Source organism: Pygocentrus nattereri, chromosome 22 (genome assembly GCF_015220715.1).
Source record: "Pygocentrus nattereri isolate fPygNat1 chromosome 22, fPygNat1.pri, whole genome shotgun sequence".
Classification (NCBI taxonomy): Eukaryota; Metazoa; Chordata; class Actinopteri; order Characiformes; family Serrasalmidae; genus Pygocentrus; species Pygocentrus nattereri.
The window spans coordinates 30,361,266-30,384,154 of NC_051232.1; the positions used below are offsets into that span (position 1 = coordinate 30,361,266).

General features: G+C 42.6%; 1 protein-coding gene across 1 annotated transcript in view; it reads right to left on the minus strand.

Moving 5' to 3' along the window:
- LOC108429281 (collagen alpha-1(XIX) chain) overlaps positions 1–22,889 on the minus strand; it is a 269,795-nt gene that overhangs the window by 33,941 nt on the left and 212,965 nt on the right. The window contains exons 41-49 of the mRNA XM_037532973.1: positions 22,808–22,861; positions 16,802–16,846; positions 15,312–15,362; positions 13,264–13,308; positions 11,508–11,534; positions 4,173–4,226; positions 2,263–2,307; positions 1,179–1,223; positions 995–1,057 (exon numbers count right to left, since the gene is read on the minus strand). Coding sequence (XP_037388870.1) covers positions 995–1,057; positions 1,179–1,223; positions 2,263–2,307; positions 4,173–4,226; positions 11,508–11,534; positions 13,264–13,308; positions 15,312–15,362; positions 16,802–16,846; positions 22,808–22,861 — 429 coding nt within the window. The remainder of the gene's footprint in view (positions 1–994; positions 1,058–1,178; positions 1,224–2,262; positions 2,308–4,172; positions 4,227–11,507; positions 11,535–13,263; positions 13,309–15,311; positions 15,363–16,801; positions 16,847–22,807; positions 22,862–22,889) is intronic.

Genomic DNA, 22,889 nt, shown 5'->3' on the forward strand with positions numbered 1-22,889 from the left:
TTTGAATGACCCCCCCCCAACACATTTATCTCTCCCTGTCACACACACCACACAGACACACACACCACACAAACACACACAGACACACACACCACACAGACACACACATGCACACACACACACACGCACCACACAGACACACACACCACACAGACACACTCATACACACACACACAGATACGCACACCACACAGACACACACACACAGACTCACGCCACACAGACACAGACACACACCTAAGGAGGTGTTGTTCACCTACACAGAAACACACACACACACCCCCCCCATGCAGACACACACACAGACACATACCTAAGGAGGTGTTGTTCACCTACACAGAAACACACACACACACCCCCCCCATGCAGACACACACACAGACACATACCTAAGGAGGTGTTGTTCACCTACACAAAAACACACACACACACACACACACACACACACACACACACTACACACACTTGCAGCTCTCTTCAAGCACTCTTCCAGTTCCTTCAGGAAATGCACATCTAGTTTTAATTTCTAATCTTCATTGGGGGTAAGTATAGTGCATGTTAAGAAAGGACACAGGCTTTGTAGTGAAACTCTGCATTCCATGACCATCCAAAGTCGGTAGCCATGTAGGACCGCACCAAACATTTGTACGCACAAGGTACGCACTGATAATCCAGGCCTGAACAGAAGGCGAGAAAAATTCAATTCATTTTTCTCACCGAGAAAATCTCCTTCGGGTTCGTGATACGGGCAAGATGCCGACAACAGAATGATTCACAGCTTCAAAGGTCTACAGAGCAGTGCTTCTCAATCCTACACCAAGGGTTTCGCACGCCCGAAACCTCTTGAATCAAATCGTCGAGTCCTTCATGAGTGAGTGTGTTAGAGGAGGGAGCTGGTCCCGAGGTCTCGGAGTGAGAAACACTGCTAGACTGCAACAGTGCAGTGAAATTACAGAGTGCAGTGGTATAAACTGAGCAGCGTTTGATTCCTTACAGGTGCACCGGGTGGTCCCTCGGGTCCGGGGAAGCCAGTCTCTCCCACAGGCCCTCGCTCACCCTGGCAGAAATAAGGAGAGAGGAAGAAGGAAGCTGAGCCTGGTATCACACCCCCTCTAAGAGTGCTTAGAAAATCCACAACGTGACTGGAAGCTGTTAAAGAGCGACAAAGTAAATCTCACCGGTTCTCCAGGGATGCCAGGATCACCGCGTGCACCAGGTTTCCCCTGCCAGCCACACACAAGAGAGAGAGACTTCAATAAACAGTAGGAGCCTCCACTCAAAACTAGGGTTGCTGGGATTAAAGGAACAGTTTAATAAAAGATGCTATCTTTGCTAAAAATTAATGAAAGTCAATAGCCAATCCATTAGCATTACACAAATGATATTCTAACCAGAGGCTCCTAAGCCCAGTCCCATTACACCCCTCGCCCCTTTCACTCAGCCGTATCCCTCTGCTTTGCATGTTCTCATCTAGGGGTGGGGTGTCCTGATTCTTGTTGAGATAGAGGGTGGGGTGAAGTGTTGGGGCTACATGACCCTCCAAACGGAGGATTTTCAGAGACTCCAGAGAGTTATCAGAAAAAAAGAAAAAAACGGCGAGACGGAGCTCAAGAGACCAAAGAAACCCACAAATGTGAGAATTTTCTCTGTCAAAAATTACAATAAACATTGTTTTATTATAGTTTAATGTTGTTTCAGTGTATTATGGTCCTTTTCCTCATAACAAGCAGAACAATCACCAGCAGTGCCAACGTCTCGGTAGCTGGCTTAATATCCCGTTCCACCTTAAAAGCTGCAGCAGTTACATTCTGGTGCCTCAGGCATCGCAACTGCTGCTTCATTTAAGGTGGAACAGGAAAATCTGAACAAGAATTTGGTGAATATCTGACTTCAGCTTCATATCACTGAAGAATTAGGGGGGTGATAATAAATAATCACCCCCCTCTTTGAAGGCGCATGATCCCTAAATGTAACTAAAGCCCAGCAGTGAGGAGCTGAACTTTCCCCTCCTCTGCTGTCCCTGCAGACGGGCAGGGTCGCCTACAGAGCGGCGCTAGTAGCTGTTAATGAAGAGATGCTCTTTTATTAGAGGGTCTCATTTCAGAGGAGAAGATTTCAACAACTACCCTGTAACTTTCAAGGGATTAAGGGTAAAATCAGAAATGGGACTGGGCCCTAAATTTACACAGATGTATTGTGTACTTTATTAAGTAATATATATTTGTCTTTACAGAATTACAATCTGAACAGTAAAACACTTACAACAGGGCCTGGGGTTCCCGGTGGTCCAGTCATGCCAGGGTCTCCCTAAAACACACACAACCAATAACATCAAACAAAATAAATCATCTCTAGCAGTCCTTTGTTACAGTTTATCCAACCACAAGCATTTATGTAATGGCACACATATCAGACCAGAAAGCGAATTTCACAACCTTATCACAGATTTTTGTAGATTTCTGGTCTCCACAGTGAAACGACAACAGGGCTTGTAAAAAAAACTGAAGTTAACGACAAAAACGGGGCATTAAAAAACAAACGAACTGAGAATTTTGCGTTTTTCTTCCTGTTTCAAGTTCACAAATGATGTGTCTTATTTGTCAAAGGCTTGATCTCTTCGAACTAACTTACCCATAATGTTCAATTCTGAGGATGAACAAAATAACCCAAATCTCAACATGACCAGTCCACCAAAGTACTTGTTGAACCTCTACCAGCCAAAGTGCATGAAATGCTCATGAAGGCCTCAATTATTTTCAATTGTATTTTAGGTTTATTTGATTTTTTGACCTTATATATAAGCACACTTTTGACTGCTGACTAGCAAATGAAGGGCTACTGCTTTAATCCTGCCTTCCACCTGAAGGCAACTGGCTTTGAATGATGCTCAGTGACAACACGTTACGTTCCACTCACTGGTAGCCACATTAGCGTTGTTCACTTAAACAATCTCCTTCATACGAAAGCTGCAGCAAGGTGCTCTGTTCCTGCCCATTCGAGATGACACTGCAGAAAAGGGGCTGGTTCTCATGAGTCTGTGTTAAAAGAATAAAGCTTTAAAATAGACCGTCTGGAGAGGAAAAACATGTCTGTTTACTGTTGTTAGTTCTTTCTAATCCTGCTGTGGAGGCCTTCATGTTTTGCCATGTGTGAGTGTGTGTGTGTTTTCGTATATTTCTAAGACAAAAACGTCCTGATTTCGGAGGAAATACAGAGAAACTAGGCTGCCATAAACTCTCCCCCACATATTTTGTCACTCCTGATAAACACGAGCAAAATTGGCTGTAAAACACTTCATTCAAAATATGAACAAAAATCTAACCTGCAATGACTGAAAGACCCATGCAAGTTATTAAGAGTGAAATACAACTGAAGTACATTATCCTTCATGCTCAGTGTCGCTGCTGGAGCGAGAACCAAAAATATCCAGCCAACAGCGTCCTGTGGCCAGCGTCCTGTGACCACTGATGAAGGACGAGAGGATGACCAACACAAACTGTGCAGCAGCAGATGAGCTGTCGTCTCTAACACACCACCAAACTGCAGTGCTGAGAATGATCCACCACCTGAACAGTACCTCCTCTGTGGGGGTCCTGACCACTGAAGAACAGGGTAACAGAGAGGGACTACAGTCTGTAACTATACAACTACAGAGTGAAACTCTATGGTCAGTGGAACTGAATAAAAGGACAATAAGGTGCTTTTAATGTTACGGCTGATGGGGTGTATGGAGGGCAGACAGCGCTCCATTCCAGCACTCCACCTCAGGTTTTCTACACACACACTCCCACAGGTTCATCACACAGCTGGAGCTGACATATGGCCAAACCCTCTTACTCCAGCTCCATCACTCTCTCTCTCTCTCTCTCTTCTCTCATGGCTCACTCACTCACTCAATCACTCACTTCTCCGCTCCGGCTGCCTGTGACACGCACTATCCTTCTCTGTCACACTCACACACTGTCTGAAACCTCATCTCACACTAGACTTCATTCTGCCGAAGTGCTTTGTTGGCACGAATGTTGCCTAAACAATAGTAAAACCGATTAAAATAGAAATGGTATTTGTGTGGATAATAAAATACATCTCTCAGTAGACGCACTGAGTTCGTTTGGTCACGCACTGTAGTTGTGAGCTTTGAGTAATCCTGCCAGGTCTTCACTGGTTCTTACCTTCGCGCCGGGCAGTCCTTCAAGCCCGGGCAATCCCATTGGACCTGGGTCACCCTGTTAAGAAAAAAAAGGAGAGTTTATCTCAACACAGAGTGTCAAATAACTATGTTTTAGTAACATTACAGGACCAAAATCTCATGGATGTCATTGGAAAAGTTTCTAAATTGCTTATTTAACTTTTTTTATTTTAATTTTGTCTGTTTTGTTACATTTATTTGTCCATAAAAAAGGGATTATCCATTTAATGAAAGACTGATTAGCTAAATTATTCGGTATTGGAGGGTAACTGGGCTTCCTCGTCATCATCATCATCATCATCATCACTCACGCTTTCCCCATGCTCAAGGATGGTTTACAGTCAATATATAATTAACAATACATAACACAGAACACACACACACACACACACACACACACACACACAGGAGGGGGATTCACTAACCATGGTACAGTTAGTTAGTTAGCTAGCCTGGAAAGAGTCCTTAACTACGGGGAAAGTCTCACACCGCAACTACGGTACATCACACAGCAGGCCGACCCTGAAATCCTCAAACGAACACGACCAGTCCAGGCAGCCTCATAGCTGCAGTGCAGCGACATTCGATTAATACTCAGGTGACTGTGATCTGCTGGGTGGTTTATGACTGGTGGAGAGAGTCTTGTGACTGACAGGGGAATTCTGGGAAGTGGAGTCCTTGATAGTATGGGAGTCACAGCGAGAACCAGGAAGCCTGACACAGGTAGCAACGTAGCTGCAATGTAGGGTTGCTTAGGCAGCCGGCCCGAGAGGTCCCGTAGCTGCAGCGTAGCGCTGCTCATGCAGCCGAACATGCATCATAGTTGTGATGTAGCGTCACCCAAACAGCCCAAGAAGCCTCTGAGCCACAGCTGGAAAAGAGCCGCTATCTCCGTGGATGTGATCAAAACATACACACAAACAATATAATACGATGTAAAGCCAAGTGCCTCTCCTCGTGGAGAGGTTAAGCCTTTAATAAGACATAGGCCGGCAGGTGGCCCAAGGATTTATTACACACTTCTATCACTTGTGAACAGCTCCATTAATTTGTATTGAAGTTCCTGTAGTTAATACATAATAAGCTTTATATAACAAGCGTAGGATTTTCAGGGGTTACACAAATTCACATCGTATTGTTCACAGTTGTTTGTTTGATCTCCCCAGTCAAATGACCGTTTGGCGATACGACCGTTTGTTCAACCACAGTGACGATATACATGTATACGAGTCTTCATGTGTTCAGTTTCTTCATTTGTGTTTGTGTGAACAAAACAGTGAGGATGAGTAAGAAAGAGCAGAGATAATGCTCTGTGCATGACAGCCACACTTTACATTGCCTGCTGCCTGGATGTTGCAGATTATTTCAATTAAGAGTGAAGCACTAATCTCCTGGAAGAATGTTGACAAGTGCATCCAGTTAACGCTGTCGCATTAGTGCTGTGACAAAGCGCTTCCTTTCTGCACGGCACCGTTTTCGCAAACGCCCCTATTAACAAATCGCTTTGACTTAGAGCTCTTCAGCAGAGCAGAACAGCTGACTGTAACACCCTCTCCATTCACACGCTCAGCTACACTGACAGCACTCTACCTATAGAAAACATTACATGAAGCGCCCACAACTCGAAGATCACAAAGAAAATCTGGAATTTGTCTCTTTAAAACTGAAAATAAACAACAAAGTTTTACTAATTTGAAAAACAAAGTAAAATCTTTGGAAGGAAGATCTTTCTGCACTATTTCTAGATCACCTTTCAAACATAAGCTCATTTGTGATGACCGTGTTCAGGCCTTTATACAAAAAGATTATCCGATTATTTTCATTATTTGTTTTGGTCTGATCTCTTCAGTGAAGCTCGTGTTCAGGCCACTCTCAGGTGGATTTGATCTGCTGATCAGAGAATTTGAAACAAATCTGTGGAGTCCATGCAGCTTGAGCGCACACTGACATTAAAGCAGAAGAGGGACACGCCACCAAATACTAACAAATTCTGAAATTCATGTTGTAGTTTTAAAGATTCTACTTTGTTATGCTGACAAGAGAAACTGTGGACATGGAACGCAGAATGGACCTCAAACATGTTCTGGCTGATCAGCTGCACTCGAAACAAATCATGTAGATCTGATTTTTCACCAAACTACCCATCAAAGTCAACTTTACATGAAATGCAGCTGATCGTGTTTGGTGTCCATGCAGCCACATTTTGCTGAAGCAAAGCTCCATTTCTTTGTAATTCTTGCAGGGTTGGACAAAATTTCCATTCAATGTTTAAAAACTGTTTAGAGTTGAGTTTCAAATGTCATCAAGCTGGGCTATGTTGTTGTGGTGGTACCACTTTAACCCCTGGCCAAGCCGTGGGTCTGCTGGCAGACCTAAAATTTTATTACACACTTCTATAACCTAAGAAAAGCTCCATTAGTCTGCATTGAAAGTTCCTGTTAATACATACTAAGGCTTAGTATGTAATAAGCCTGAAATGTTATGGGATTCAAATATGACTATACTTATAAAGCGTTTCTGAATAGTTTAAAATTGTGATTAATTATGCCATAAACACTTTCACATGTTTAATAAGCAGTTACAACATATGAAGGCACTAGTGACCTGCTGCGTGCCGAACAGTGAGCCCACACTCTGTTAGAGCTCAGTTCTGGTTAACTGACTTCCTCATATATCCATATTCATGACACAGAGCTCACCGCTGCCCTTTTTGTGTTACATGACTTATTACTGCTTTTTATGGTTTTTATGACGTTTTAAATAACAGTTAACTAATTTTACACCATTCATACCCAGTCTACCTTAACAGCGGTCTGATCTATCACATATACAAAGTAATATCTTCAAATTAACAGCCTGCCCTAAATGTATTTACACAAAAAAAAAACAGTGGAGCATTGGATGGCCAATTAATCTAATATTCAAAAATTGTTGAACTGAGTTTAAATTTCACAGTCATGCTTCTTGTAAACCATCTCCCATCAGCTTTGGCCTGTATTTATCCTGCTTTTCTTTCACCCCCTCATATATTTTCCTCCCTATTTTACTGAGTTAGTACTGCTTTTGCAGTGAGGTCAGTGTGAGATCAATGCAGTCCACACTAAAAACGTTATTTTAAATTTACTATCAGACATTTCTTCATTTAAGGACACCTACAGACTAGACAACACAAAGATGGAGCGGCAGACGCAGACGCATGAATATGGGCCATCGAAAGAAAATGTTGGTGATGGACAAATACAGAGCCAAGCAAACAGACGCGAAGGCAAAGAAGCATACAGAACAGAAAAGAGGGCACAGTGTTGCTCCTGTCCTCTATTTTGGATTTTCATCTGTCTTCTGTCTGCATGTTTCTACTGAATGAAATACCCCAACGTCAGATTCCAGTGCAGCGAAAGCTGAAATGGTTTGAACATTGATGTGTCCTTTCACTGCACACAGGCGCATTTCTAGTCCTAAATGAAACTGCGTCACCTTCTAGTTTGCAGGCGAACGAATCTAACTTAAGTTGATAGCACTGTTGCTTCATAGCAAGTAGGGTCTGGGTTTGATTCCCCGGCCGAGTGACCATCCTTGATGGTTTTAGTCTGCAGGTTTCTCTCCATATAATACGCAGTCAGGCCAACTGGACACACTAAACTGCCCTTCAGTGTGAATGTATATGATTGTGTATCTGCCCTGTGATGGACTGGCGACCTGTCCAAGGTGTTTTCTGCCTTCACACCCTACAAATGCTGGGATAGGCTCCAGCACCCCCCGTGACCAAGAAGCACAAGCTTAGGAGATGAATGGATGTAATTTAAGTTGATGTAGCATATGTCATTTTTGTGGAATCAGGAAAATATCTGAATCATTTTTTAAAAACTAAGAACACGGACATTGATTGATGAATGAGCTCAGCGAAGTGAATTTAGCTTTACTTTGTACAGCTTTACTTTGTACAACCTTGTGCTGAGGTCCAGGTCAGGTCAGATTCAGGCAGAATTTGGGCTAAATTAAGACCCGAATAACAAGCGCATGACATCATTAACATGTACATTACAGTCTGCCAGTGTCAGTCTGGTAGAGCTAGAGTGCACTGAGGGACACGTATGGTAACAAAACTGTATAACAGCCAATACTGTGCCTCACATATGAGGCAATTAGTAGCTGTTTTGTGAAGGTAACAAATAAACAAGCCATTTCTGCAGAAGGTATGAATGTGTCACCTCTTGCTATCCTGCTGAATTCTTACTCTGCTAATAAGAAGCTACAGCAGCTTCTTCAATATCCCAACAATTAAGAAGAGCCACAAGCTCAGAACAGAGCTATGCTTGAGTTGATGTGTTTAGGCATACATGATTCTACAAACTAACAGCTGGACTACAGAACGATAAATCACACACCAATGCTTGTTTGTCATATTTTGTCTCAAATATTTCCATATTTTCGAGGACATTCCGTTCCGCTTCCTGTGGGATGCAGTATCGGCTGCTGTGAGGTTCTGTGCCATGTTCTCCGCAGTCTCAGCACATGCAATCGGAATCCTCGGAATTGAAGAGAGGAATCTGATTGCTTTCTCAGCAGAAGGTCTTGCCTATATGACCACCCAGAGAGTCAGTCCCTCAAAAAAGCTCCCTGCAGCAAGCTTAGCTTCAGCTAAGACATATAGTCTGAAAGCTTGCAAGCTTTTGACAACACAAAGGTAATACTAAGGAGAAGTCCATCAAAACTGTCCAGTTTTCTGGATTCATTCAATTCATTTAAACCCTTTAACAAACAGCATAAAAGCCGTTTGTGTTCCTGCCTCATTTTTTCAACACGCTCTTTCTGGTTGACTTGCTAAACCAAATTACAATAAGCTGACCCATTAAAAGGGTTTATGAATGGTTTAGAATTAGTATATTAGTGGTAATTAATTAGGGCATCAATGGCGTAATACAAAAGGCAACAATGACCTTTGAGCTAACATTCATCTACACTGTTAAAGCTCAGATCTGGCTAGTTACTTTTCTTTTTTTGCCTTATTCAGTTTCACAATTGCTTATTAAAGATTTATTTGGCCTTTATTAAATTATTTACTGAAGAGCCACATTTCACCATATCATTCTAAAGATATATAATAAACACCTAACTGTTAAACACAAAGACACTGCAGATTTCTGTTGTATACTGGATGTAAAATAAGACACTATAATATCATGTAAAGTATAATGATATATAAAGGTGTTGTTCACCTAATTAATAACCATTAATACCTTAATTTAAAACCATTCATAAACGTTTTATAAAGGTAGTCTTATTGAGAAGTGGTATTAAAAACATATGATAAATCATCCCTCTGTTTCCATAGCAGCAGCTATACTATATTGTACTGTATAAATTTTGTACCTACATGTTCAGTGAAAGTTTTCAAACTACATAAGGCTCAATCGAATATAAGGACGCCAAGACGGGGTCCGATATCCATACATTTTAATATCCATGTCTATCTCCACTGCACATATGGCCTTCACAGGGCAATTTTACCTGAAGACAGTGGGGGTCTTGGATTAGAGTTCTAGAGAAAATAGGGTCCACAGCAGAGCTCCATCTGCAGAAAGCGAGACCCCGGCAGGGCCTCGGCGCAGAGCGCGGCTGACAGATGAGACAGAGACGTATGGCGAAGGTAATTGTCACACATGTACATTGTCATGAATAACGGAGCAACGCCAGGAGGGGAGTGAGCCAGGCAGGAGGATCTGCTGCGAGACGGATTGGGGCAATTGTGGCTCAGCGCCGGGGCTGCTGGGACTATTTATTCAAATGTCAAATTAGCATGGTAGTGAAAAATCACACTGCAGCAGAACATAGGGGGAAAAAAGGGAAATCACAACTGCCCCCATGAGGGCTGGGAATGCGAATGTTACACTGCTGGAAGTGCATTGTTACCATTGTAGCTTGATGTCTTATTTTGAGAACGTTTGTGCAGGCATGTATGAACCGGTCAGCGAGTGTGATAACAATATTAGAAAAATAAGTGGAAATGCTCCGGTTCTGCCCTGATCACTCATTTGTGAAGGAGATGTGTGTTGGGTTTGTCCAATCATGCTTGAGTAGCCACAAGTCCCAGCCAGACCAGTGAATCTGGGAGAGTTCATTGCTTAACTTTGACAGGAATGGGCCGTTTTACTGCCATGCAAAGGACCAACCACTGACTTTCGCTCTTCCGCAAGAGCCGGCAAGAAGGCGGGTCTCGAACTCCAGAGCGAGGGCAAGAGCGAGGGCAAGAATCCTGAGTCTCGCCTCCTGGACACCACCCCTTCGATCCCGCAGTAAAGCCACTTTAATTTCCCTTATGTAGAGCAGGTGTGGTCACTCTCGCGGAGGACATCGGGGCCAGACAGACCCATACCTACCATATTCATTGTTTTACCTGGGGAAATGAAGCCTGATGATGCTGAGCTTGTGAACTGACAGTTTGGCACAGTACATTTAGCATTCAAGTCTCAAAAATGAAGGTGCAGAAATGCATAATGTAGGAAATGCCAGTATTCTTGGCAAAAAGAGGCCTGGGGGTTAATTTGGGAGAAGCCCATCCCATTTCAATCCGAAATACAACCCTGATCAGACAAATCACAATCAGATATTGTGCAACAGTGCTATAAAAAACAGACGCATAAAATAAAATAGCTTGTCTCTTGGAAAACACATGAGTATAAGTGCTTCCTACTAACTGCTTCAATCAAAACTCTGGAAACAGTGTTACAACAAAACAGACCTGTGTGAAACAAAGTGGCCGGAAAAAACACAGATATGTCTTGTTTACTTGCTGGTAAGTGCTTTTAACAAAACTCCTGAATACCTCAAAAATAGGATACCTTGATTCTTACCATGAATTGCATGTTCCAAAGGGCTTTACTTGTCTGAAGTCATTTTATCAAACAAAAGTTTCTTTTAAGATAATTCTGATTGTTTTATTGAAATTATCCAGCAGTACAGTGAGATAATTTCACTTGATAAAATCACTTATGGCAAAAAATGTCTAGAAATATGTCACATAATCAATTAATAGTCCTACCATCATCTTAACATGTACTGACTCAATTAAGATGATTTTACTGAACTACCATTTCTGCAGTGCTGTTGTGCAATGAAGTGTCCAGCAGAATTATATAACAACATTTTAATATCTTGGCCATCTTAATGTACAATATAAACCAGTTAACTTGGAATGAGCCATGAAGGGCAGTTGTGGAGGCTGACCCAAACACTAGAGGCACACAGTCTTTCTCTGTAATCTATCAGCAAAGAAAGGCACAACAACAGCATGAAGCACAAATAGAAAATGCCAACTTACCACTCTTCCTTCATCCCCCTTCGGGCCCTAAAATCAAAGAAGAGCCCAGTGTTAGTGCTGGAAGAAACTCAATATAGAGCTACTGATCCTTTTAAAAGATTGCACAACCATGTAAATACATTTAAAGATTTCTATGGTTAAGTCTGTTCCATACAAACAGATGCTTCTTGAACATTTTGAATCACACGTATGAAGTCTATATGCAGACCAATGTAACTACGTTCTCATACGCTTAAGTAACACTATTTCCCTTTTCCACAAATTGATTCAGTGACCCACAAGAGTGCTGATCTAGGTCCAGCTCCTTCTACGCACATTAATAAAGACAAAAACACCAGCAGTCTTACTCCGTGAAGTTTAATACATATGCATGTGCCCTTTTACAGTTTTTGCATTGTCATACTGATTTAATCTCAGATGTGCTAAACTGCTTGTAAATGGCTTAACCTATGATGGGGCCAGCTCCCCTGGTTCTCCTCTTCTGTACTGATTTCAGAAATGCAGCATTCATTTCACCATAACATCACGTCTTTTTTTTCAAACACTGTATCACTCCGCTAGACGCTGTTGCTAAGCAGCGACTTTGACAGCTGTAGGAGACGCTCAAGCCATTTGAACGTTTTTACTCATCACTTTGCCACAAACAGAAAACGGACACTTTTAAGATCACATTTGACCGACAGCCGATTTGTCAGACTATGAAGATGAGACGACACTAAATTCCCAAACTGTCAGCTGGTCTGTGCCGAGCTGGAGAACGAACTGCCGGCTGTGCCAGCGAACAGGTGGAGCTCGATAGTCTGATGTAGCAACAAGCTGCTCGTTAAGGAGCTATAATAAATTAAAACATATTAAACGCCGCGTTCACGGCCAGTTTATTCATTTCTTACTGTATTAATTTAACTGTTATATTGCTAATAACATCACAGCTGTGATGATCTATGGGGACCAAATCATGTGGTTATTTCACGATATTTCGCACTCCCTCTCTAGTTCTCTAGTAACGCACTCCCTCTCGAGTTCTATTGCTTAACTGACCACAATGAAAAAAGAAATCATTTGTTGTGCTCATGCTTACACAGCACAGCACGGCTGCAAAGGTCTGTATGTGGGATTTTTTCCCACAATTCAGACTTTTTGAGTTAAGACTAAGTTCAATTTTGAGGTAAATTTGTCGCCTGGCTGTAAAGCCCTTGAGCTGCCACCAGCATGAAAAGTGCTAAATAAGATATTATTATTATCACTATTACTATTATTGTTACTATTGTAATTATTATCATCATACCTTCCAATAGCATTTGTAAATGTGGCAAAACAGGTCCACTCTGCCTGTTTCAGATCATTAAACTTATTGATATAAGTTTATAAGTGATATACTATGTATCATGAAAGCATCATGTATCATGTATCACGTCATATTGCCTACCATGGCCCAGCAAGAGGCTTCAGGCCTGGCTTAACTCAAGGACACCCTAAGGGTTCTCACTCAGGTCCTTTGAGACCTGCTGATAAGGATTCAGTGGTGCAGGCTCTCAAGCTCCTCAGAGGAAGAACACATTACGGTAGAGATGAGCCTGAGTGTCACCGCCTTGATAAGCTAATTGGCTGAAACATACTGATGGTTTTTAAGAGCGCTCTGCAGTTCAATTAGCTCTCTGTCACAAACAGCTACTCCACTCCACCTGGGCACCTACAACAGCTTCAGAACACGTCGCCTCCACTGATAAATAAGCTTCAGTCTTTATGAGATACATACCGGAGGCCCTGGTGGTCCTGGGTGACCGATAGTAGCCCCTCCGCTCTGTAAAGCAGAACATAACATCAGTGTGACTTTAAACACTCTGCAGTTGAAGGCGAAAGTTTGGGCACCCTTAATCAAGTGACATGTTTTGTTGATTTAGTGAAAATAAGAACATTTAAATGCACAATTACGGAATTTAAAATATTGTAAAAAAAATCTTTTGCCTGTGCAAAAGTACTTTTTTTATATTGTGCATTTTATTTTTTCTGATACATTAAACTCGATGAATAAGAGAAACTGGGGTCCCAACTTTTAAGAAAAACACCAGATTTACATCATTACACACCCAATGTGCGTTTGTGCTACATAATCTGGACAAAATACTAGTACTACTGAGTAGCGTGTAGTTTGTAGCGCACCAAAAACAAACTGGTGAATCTATAATGTGACACAGTCTGGTCTGGATTAAATAATGAAATGAAAACGAATCCAAAAGAACAACATAATTTTTGTCTTCTGTTGGACTGCATAAATACCTTGATTTACCCAGCGAAACATTCATATGGAATTGTGACTGTTTAGAGGGATCACTGCAGACTCCAAAGTGCTTAATCCAACACTGTGCATAAGTCAGAGACCACCCTTCATTTATTTTTCAGTCAAAACGGTCATTAAGTACAGGCAAAAAGCATATTTTGTTATATATTATATGCTGCCATGGTAACGCTGAATGATGGAGCACACGCAGTGGGGAAAAAACCATGAATTCTGATCCGAGTGTCACATTAGTGTCACATGGCCACAAATCAGATATGTATCCGATCTAGGACCACATATGAAAGTGGCTCAGGTCTGATTTGAAAAGATCAGATTTGCGTCCACACAGCCCTGAAAACATCAGATCTGAGAATTCTTTTATTGACGTAGAAATCCCTACATGGGCTCGCTCCTGAGTACCTGCAAGACCTTATTTCCTATTGCAAGCCATCATGACTACTCAGATCCCAGAGTACTGCCTTATTAATAGTTCCTAGAATTCAGAAGGCTTCAGCTGGGGGAAGAGCTTTTTCTTATAAAGCCCCCAAACTCTGGAATGATCTTCCAGAAACTGTTCAGGACTCAGACACAGTCTCAACCTTTAAAACTAGGCTGAAAACTCACTTGTTCAGTTTAGCTTTTGGTAGTAGGGAAACTAATTCCCTCTCCCTGCCTTTTTTCCGAGTATACGACCGCTCACATGTCCGGCCAGACACTGAAGGACGACTGACTGTCGAGCTCTCCTGCTACCCACTTCAGACCAGCTACCAATACTACTGCTATGAATATTAGTAGTATAATCACTTGTACTACTACAGTTTGACCAGAGGAGGATGGATCCCCCCCCCCTGGTGAGCCTGGTTCCTCCCAAGGTTTCTTCCTCAGCTCTGAGGGAGTTTTTCCTTGCCACTGTTGCCCCTGGCTTGCCTGATTTTGTATCTAACCTCCTCAGAAAAACTGCCTTTTAGATTCACATAAGAATGTTTAAGGCAGCTGAGGTGAGTTTGGGTAGTTAATGTTAATGTCTGTCTGAAGGAGAATATAATGCCAGTGAGATCTCTGGGAACATCTTTTGCCGTAACTTGTTGATTGTAAGATTGGAAGGATGGAAGAGTTAAAGTGGCAATAGGTGCACAAAAGTAAAGAGTGGATAAATTAAATACTGATAGATTTGCTATTATCCTCAGGTATGGACGCTTTTATATCATTTCCTGTTGAAAAACAATGAAAGATGAATAACTTAATGGCTGTTTGGCTGGAAATGAACGAAACAAAAGGGTGACTTTTGCAGAGCATTGCATGTACATTTGGCTCAGAGTATATAAAGAAGTGCTGAGCTAAACAGAACCAGCGTTAAGACACTGAGGACACATATGTCTGCAGTGATCAGAAATACTAGTGAACTGGCTAAGTAAAATGGCTATTAATGTGGTGTTATAGACCTCTCTTCACTAAAGTGACCTACTGAGCTACATCACTCTGCCACTTTCTCTTCAAGCCACACAATAAAAAGAGAAATCTTCTACCTGGAGTTTGTACAGACTGCTCATCCCATTCCCTTCCACGTAGGGGACACCCTGCAAATACAATAATTAGAGTGAGCTGACTCTTGTCGGCATGTCCTTTGTCGAGGGGTTGTTACGGAAACCCACATACTCATATCGGAGTTGCTGTTATGTCTTAAAGACATGCTGAGTCAGATCAATAACTCAGCTGTCACGTAATATGAAGAAAAAGAAGAGCTGGGGAGGGAAAAAAAAATGATTAAAAAGCCCATCGACTTAACATCTTCCAGGACATGAGGCCAGATTACTTCAGCGCTGTAGCAATGAAATATAAAAACAGAAAATAACATACAACAACATATTGATCTGGGAAAAAAACACAGGATAAAGTATTGATTTTTTGTGAACGTTCATGAGAGCTAGAAGATGGTGATTCAAGCTGCTGTGGGACAAAAAAAAAATAACGTGGGATGGTTAGTCACAGACTATCCAGAAGCATTGGAATATGGTTTTTAATTAGCAGGAGACCTCAAGCTCGAAAACAAGCTCTTTTTCAGGTCATGGTTCCGCTCCAGTGGACAAACTATAGCTCCAGTGGAATTGAGGGCTGGGAGAGGTTCAAGACGAAGACTGATGAATTATAAATCTCGCAATGGCTGTTTGTAGCCCATGTGCACATATGCATGTTAGGAAATAATACAGGCCTTATAAGAACATAACTACTAGGGGGATTAGCTAATTCTCCAAACTGAGAGCGCACACCAACAACTGCTGTCACTGTACTTGTTCTACAGCCAACATTTCGCAAAAGCTTGTAAAAAATGGCGCTTGGTTTGTTAATGCTGATGCTGTAACCGCAGAACGGATCACTAGATGGTCAACATATTGGGCTAACAAAGTATCAGAGAAACGGACTAAAGTCTGTAACTGTAGAACAACAAAGTGCAGCTATACAGTAAGTAGAGCTGATAAAATGGACAATGAGGGCAGAAACAAGGAGGTGGTCATGATGTTATGCCTCACAGGTGTATTTACTATATTTGAAAAGAAAAATGAAAAACTGAAAGCTGCTACACCGGCTGAGGTGTATATATCCTCACTCTACTCAACAATCTGATGGAAAATCTCTATTTACATCAATCAGATCCAGAACCACTGAGTGTAGACATTACCACGAGATGTTGACGCACAGTGTCGGTGTCAGTCAATGATCTTGAATTTTTGCATGATGCAATGCAGCACCTTCGCTTTGGATTGGCCTTAACTTTACCAAGTAAGTTCCTAAGGGGGTTTTGGTTAAATACAACCAATATCACTGCTGTCATATCAGTATTTTCAGTGCCACTTTACAGTAAGTGTTAACTTCCCTTAAAGTGATCAGACTCCCCTTAAACCGGCTCTGGTGTCACTCTTCTTATCAGCCCATACGATACTGGAAACGCTCCTCTTCAAAAACAAAGCTTGTTTTTCAAAAGACCAGGCAAAGACATGAACACACAGATCAAACTTACAGGAGGTCCGGGAAGTCCAGGCCTGCCGGGCGGTCCCTCACTGCCCTACAAAACACACGCATAAACACAACTTACATCATTTCATCATTTTCCTCAAACAACACACACACACACATGCCTCTTTCCCTTTGTTTTTTCAATTCCATATTCAGCAATATCACCAGACCTTTTCACACCGTGCTCATTTCAGATACACCGCACCACAGACACAATATCAGCTTCTCAAGCACTGTTAGTGCAGCAGCTGAATTCCAATGAGATTCATTCTGTAGCTTTGGAAGTTTGTACCTCTGGCTCAGTGGGCTGGCAGTAGCTGTTAGAAGATGCTTCTCTTCTCTTTCAAGCATGAATCAACACACTATGAGGGCTGATCCAACACACAAGGGGTATAATTTCCAACTCACTTCTAGAGCCATCATTATTTGTGGCTGTGTTTTATTGGCAAGCAGGGAATATAGAGCTTGAGGGAGTGTTTAGAATACAAAACAGTACAATTGGATAAATATTCCGTTTTAAACCGGGAGTTTCTTACAAGTAAGCATAAGGGTAGAGCAGTATACTCATTAGTCTTTAAATGTCCCAACATTTGTGTGGTTTATGTACCAAAAATTGTCCTAATTCACCTTTACGTGACCATTTTTTTACTTCCATATCTCTCAGAATTAGCCTGTTTTTGGTACTTTTTGGGCTTTTTTGTCTTTTATACCTGAAACCAGACAACAATTTTAGAACTGTGAAAAGAAATGTAAACCAAGAAATTAAATTAAATGAAATGAAGAAGAAATATTGAAGATTCTGCAGTATTTTGGGTTGCTATTCAAAGTTCATTTGAGGCACTATGATCCAATCTTTGTACAAAAAGATCATTTATTTTTTAACCTTAAGTCATCAACCCCCCCAAAAGATCTAAATTTCAAGTAAAATTTTTTTTACACAACATGAAAATCTTGAATGAAATTAAGAATGAGCGCAAATAGAAGCATTTTCAATAGCGATCTCAGACCTCTGGGCCTCACTGCATGTAAATGAGCTCTGTTCTGATTTGTGGCTTTGTTTTGTACCTTTGTACCTGTTCAAAAAGAACCTCATTATGAATGGGCAGAGCTGAACTGCTGTAGACTGAAAGTTTAGAAATGGAAATGAGTTGGTTATCACAGCACTGAATTCAAAACAGGCTGTTTTAGCAGCTTAGTGTGCATATATGGGTTGTGTGGATTGTAGAGGGAACGTGACAATTCAAAACTTTGACTTTAGCCTTTTTTCCACTGTAGGGTCAATAAATGGTTCTGAGGAGAGAAAACATTGCAGTGGTTCTCTTCACAGACATGGCCCGCAACAGAACGCACACAAACCGGGCTCAACATGGCCTCTTAGGCACAGTAAGCTAACAGTGCTCAGGGCCTCAGAACCGTTCAGTGGCTTGACACAATGAGACAGCTATTCCCTGATTGGTTCTATGTTTATGTCGGTATTGTGCCACCACATCTCGCCAAATTAAAGAACAGCTTCTCAAAGAATCAAAGAAATAGCTTCTACTTCTGGTGGCACGGCAAGTAGCTGCAGCAGCCACTTCGGGAATTTTTTTTTTTTTTTTTTTACTATTTTTGTTTACTGTCTGTCGTGTAACCCGACCAAAACTAGATATCATGACTGTTTCAACCATCATCTACCATCGCCAGAGCCTGCTACAGCTGAGAAATCAGACACAATCTCTGCTTCCAAGCGAACTGCAGGAAAAGCTGTGTGAGCTAGGCCTGCTACAGTCCCTGGCGCTTCATGAGCATGAGAATAAACTGGTCTAACTCCGGATTCAGTGGGCTACCCAGCGTGAGTTCAAAGACTGCTGTGTTTTCGTTTTTATGGAGACGGTGATTTCAACCATGCCAATCTGAAGTTAGTAATCCCCAAAGTTCATGATTATGTGGACTTTGCAACCTGTGGGGCTAACGTGCTGGATCTTGTTTACACAAACATCCCCAGCGTGTACAGGTCTGAGCCTCGCCCCCACTATGACCACATCTCTGTGATGCTCATTCCAGCATACAGATCACTCATCAGACGTGCCAAACCAGACTAGAAGCAAGTGAGAACTCGGCCGCCAGGAGCTATCTCTGCTCTTCAGGACTGTTTTGAGCACACTGACTGGGAGATGTTCAGAGTTGCAGCAATTACCAATGACTCCATCAACCTGGAGGAGTACACAGAATCAGTGACTGGCTACATCAGCAAGTGCAATGATGATGTTACTGTCTCCAAATCCCTCACAACTCACCCCAACCAGAAACCATGGATGACTGCAGAGGTGCGCATGCTGCTGAGAACACACGACAAGGCTTTCAAGTCAAGGGACAAAGCAAGCCTCAGGGTGGCAAGAGCCAAGCGCTCCCGGGCCATCAAAGAGGCTACTCAAAGAAAATCCATGATCAACATTGCTGAGACACACGGCATATGTGGCAGGGCATGCAGGCCATCACCAACTACAAGGCACCTCCACCTGCTTGTGACAGTGATGCCTCCCTTCCAGACATGCTTATCAACTTCTACGCTCGGTTTGAGGCACAGAACGGCACAACGGTGAGGAAAACCACACCTCCTTCAAGTGAACAGGTACTGTATCTGTCCACTGCTGATGTGCAGAGAACTCTACACAGAATCACAACCCATGAAAAGCACCATTATCCCACAGCATACCAGGCAAAGTGCTCAGAGAATGTGCCGAACAGCTGGCTGATGTTCTCACGGACATATTCAACATCTCTCTGAGCACTGCAGTTGTTCCAACGTGCTTCAGGTCCACCATCATCATCCCTGTGCCGAAGAAGTCTCTAGTGTCCTGCCTCAATGACTACCGTCCCATTGTGCACAGTCCCATCATCATGAAGTGCTTCAAGAGGCTTATCATGAGGCACATTAAAGACCAGCTTCCTCCTTCACTGGACCCACAGCAATTTGCATATTGCCCCAACCGCTCAACAGACGACACCAACTCCACCACACTCCACCTGGCTCTCTCCCACCTAGACAATAAAGACACCTATGTCAGAATGCTGTTCATAGACTTCAGTTCAGCGTTCAACACCATCATTCCTCAGCAGCTTATTGGAAAACTTAGCCTGCTGGGCCTGAACACTTCCCTCTGTAACTGGATCCTGGATTTCCTATCTGAGAGACCTCAGTTAGTCAGGATAGGAAATTACATCTCCAGCACCACCACACTGAGCACCAGTGTCCCTCAGGGCTGTGTGCTCAGTCCACTGCTGTTCACTCTGCTGACTCATGACTGCACTGCAAAGTACAGCTCAAATCACATCATCAAGTTTGCTGATGACACGACTGTGGTGGGTCTGATCAGCAAGAATGCCGAGTCAGCGTACAGAGAGGAGGTGCAGCAGCTAACGGACTGGTGCGGAGCCAACAACCTGTCTCTGAATGTAGACAAAACTAAGGAGATGGTTGTTGACTTACGAAGAGTGCGAGGTGACCACCCCCCACTGAACATCACTAGCTCTGATGTGGAAATCGTCAGAAGCACCAAGTTCCTCGGTGTCCACATCACAGATAACCTCACCTGGTCCCTCAACACCAATTCCACAGCCAAGAGAGCACAGCAGTGCCTCTACTTCCTGCGGAGACTGCAGAAGGCTCAGCCCCCCCCCCCCCCTCCCATTCTCACCATGTTCTACAGGGGGACTGTGGAGAGCATCCTGAGCAGCTGCATCATCACTTGGTTTGGGAACTGCATTGCCTCAGACCACAAGACCCTACAGCATATATAGAAGATCATCGGGGTCTCTCTCCCCTCCATCATGGACATCTACACCACACGTTGTGTCCGGAAAGTCACTAGCATTGTGGACGACCCCATCCATCCCTCACACGGACTTTACTCACTGCTGCCGTCTGGCAGAAGGTACAGGAGCATCCGTGCCGTCACTGCCAGACTCTGCAACAGCTTTATTCCTCAAGCAACCAGGTTCTTAAACTCACAAGGACTGAGCTAACCCCTGCCCCCCCTCACACACACAGACCTCTTTTGATGCTCTACCTGCACTATCTGGATCATTGCTGCTACACTGTGTTTTCACTGTTTTACTCTGGTCTTTCTACCTCAGTAACTGCTGTGTTTATGTCTGTCATCTGACTGCGTGACTCAGATCACAGCATGTTAATATCTCTGCACCTTATTCCACGACCTCATGTCCAGAATGAGTGCTGTGTTGGTGCTGCACTGCCCTTTCTGTTTACTGTGTCTAATGTCTGTTTAATTTATCATATTTATTGTTTCTAGCTTAATTTTTTGTTTGCACACTGTGTCTGCACGTTTGTACTTTTTGTTCCTTGTTGCGCCGTGATGTTCCTGGAGGAATGTAATTTCACTCCACTGTGTACCTGTATATAGATGGAATGACAATAAAAGCCTCTTGACTTCTTGACTTGAAAGCCTCTTGACTTGAACAATCAAATGAATTTAGTTCGCTTGGACAGTCGCGAAATAAATTAAAGCAATGCATGATTTTCAATCCACCCTTCCAGTAATGCCAAGCCATCAATCTAGAAACAACAGCTGAACGTTAAACAGTGCTGCTATCCAGGAGAGAGTAGCTGGTTAGCATTAGCTTAGCTAACATGGTACCAGCTCTTCTGATCACAAAACAGGTTCAATTCTGATTAACAGAAGCTATGCAAGGATAGAGGATACTGGGGGAGTCATGGACTGGACGTTAGGGAACCAGCCCTGTAACCGGAAGGTTGCCGGTTCGATCCCCTTGGTTGACAGTCTATGACTGAGGTGTCCTTGAGCAAAGCACCTAAACCCCAATTGCTCTCCAGGCGCCATGGATAGGGCTGCCCACTGCTCCGGGCAAGTGTGCTCACTGCCCCCTAGTGTGCATGTATGTGGGTGTTTCACTGCACAGATGGGTTAAATGCAGAGGTCTAATTTCACAGTGTGCAAAACAGTGACCAATGGTTGTTAATTCTAATTCTATAGTCTCAAATTTGAGGAAGCCAAACTGAGTAGATGGTGTTACAGGGACACAAGGTCAACATGAAACCTGTTTCGCGGTGTTGGATCTATAGCCTCCTAGCTAATGCTAACTGGCTCCTCTAGCCTAAGCCAAAGACTGCGTGTAGACGATAAAAAATGTCTTCTCAGAAGTCTAAATGATAAATGTCTGAGGTATTTTGAGCTGCAGTCTGCTGTGCTAGGCTAACGCTGGCATATCATTAGTTAGCAGGCTAAAAGGTTCCACCCACTGCAGTACAGGCTCGGGTCCAGCTAATTGATATTCAAAAACTCCTTTACAGGAATAAAGACTCTAGTGACCAGTGTTGGGGTGACTGCCGGAATCAAACGTGTTCTGTAGCCTTTATCCTGTGAGATGCTGCTGAGCCACTTTTGTGTGTAGTTTTTTTTCTGTATTTCCTGATTGACAAGCAGAAAAAGGAAACTGACACTTGTCTTGTGAAGAACGACATGATACGGCCCTGACAACAATTTAGCTCTACTCTGGAAAACAGGCCAAAGTTTAGGTATTACTTAAAACTCCTTTTTCAGTAGAAAGTGAAGGAAATTTTTTTTTTTTTTTTTGATGATACAGTATAAAGACATGGGCCTGTGAATAGAAAATGTGTCATTTAAATTCAATACGAGGTCATTCGTGGTCACTAAAACTATCACAAATTTCAGAGTAAATTACAAAGACATTTTGTAAAGATGCCATTTGCCATTAAAAAACAACACAGACGTGTCTCTCTTCTCATATCTCCCTTCAACTCAACTGTAACTTAAAATGAGTTAAAATGAGGACAATTATGATTATGGTGATAATCATGTTACAACTATTCATGCTATTCTTTTGGGTATTATTTGTTTGGGTATTATACTTCTTGGACTTTGAGAAACTCGTCTACTGTCATTACTTTAAGATAAGAACGAATTTTGTAAATACAGGGATATACAAGGTCTTTAGGACACCCAAACCTGAAATCAATAGGATGGCTTACCCGTTCTCCCTTTGGTCCTGCTGGGCCAGAAGGGCCAGGTCTACCAACAGGGCCCTGAAATAAAGAGATACATGTGGTAAAG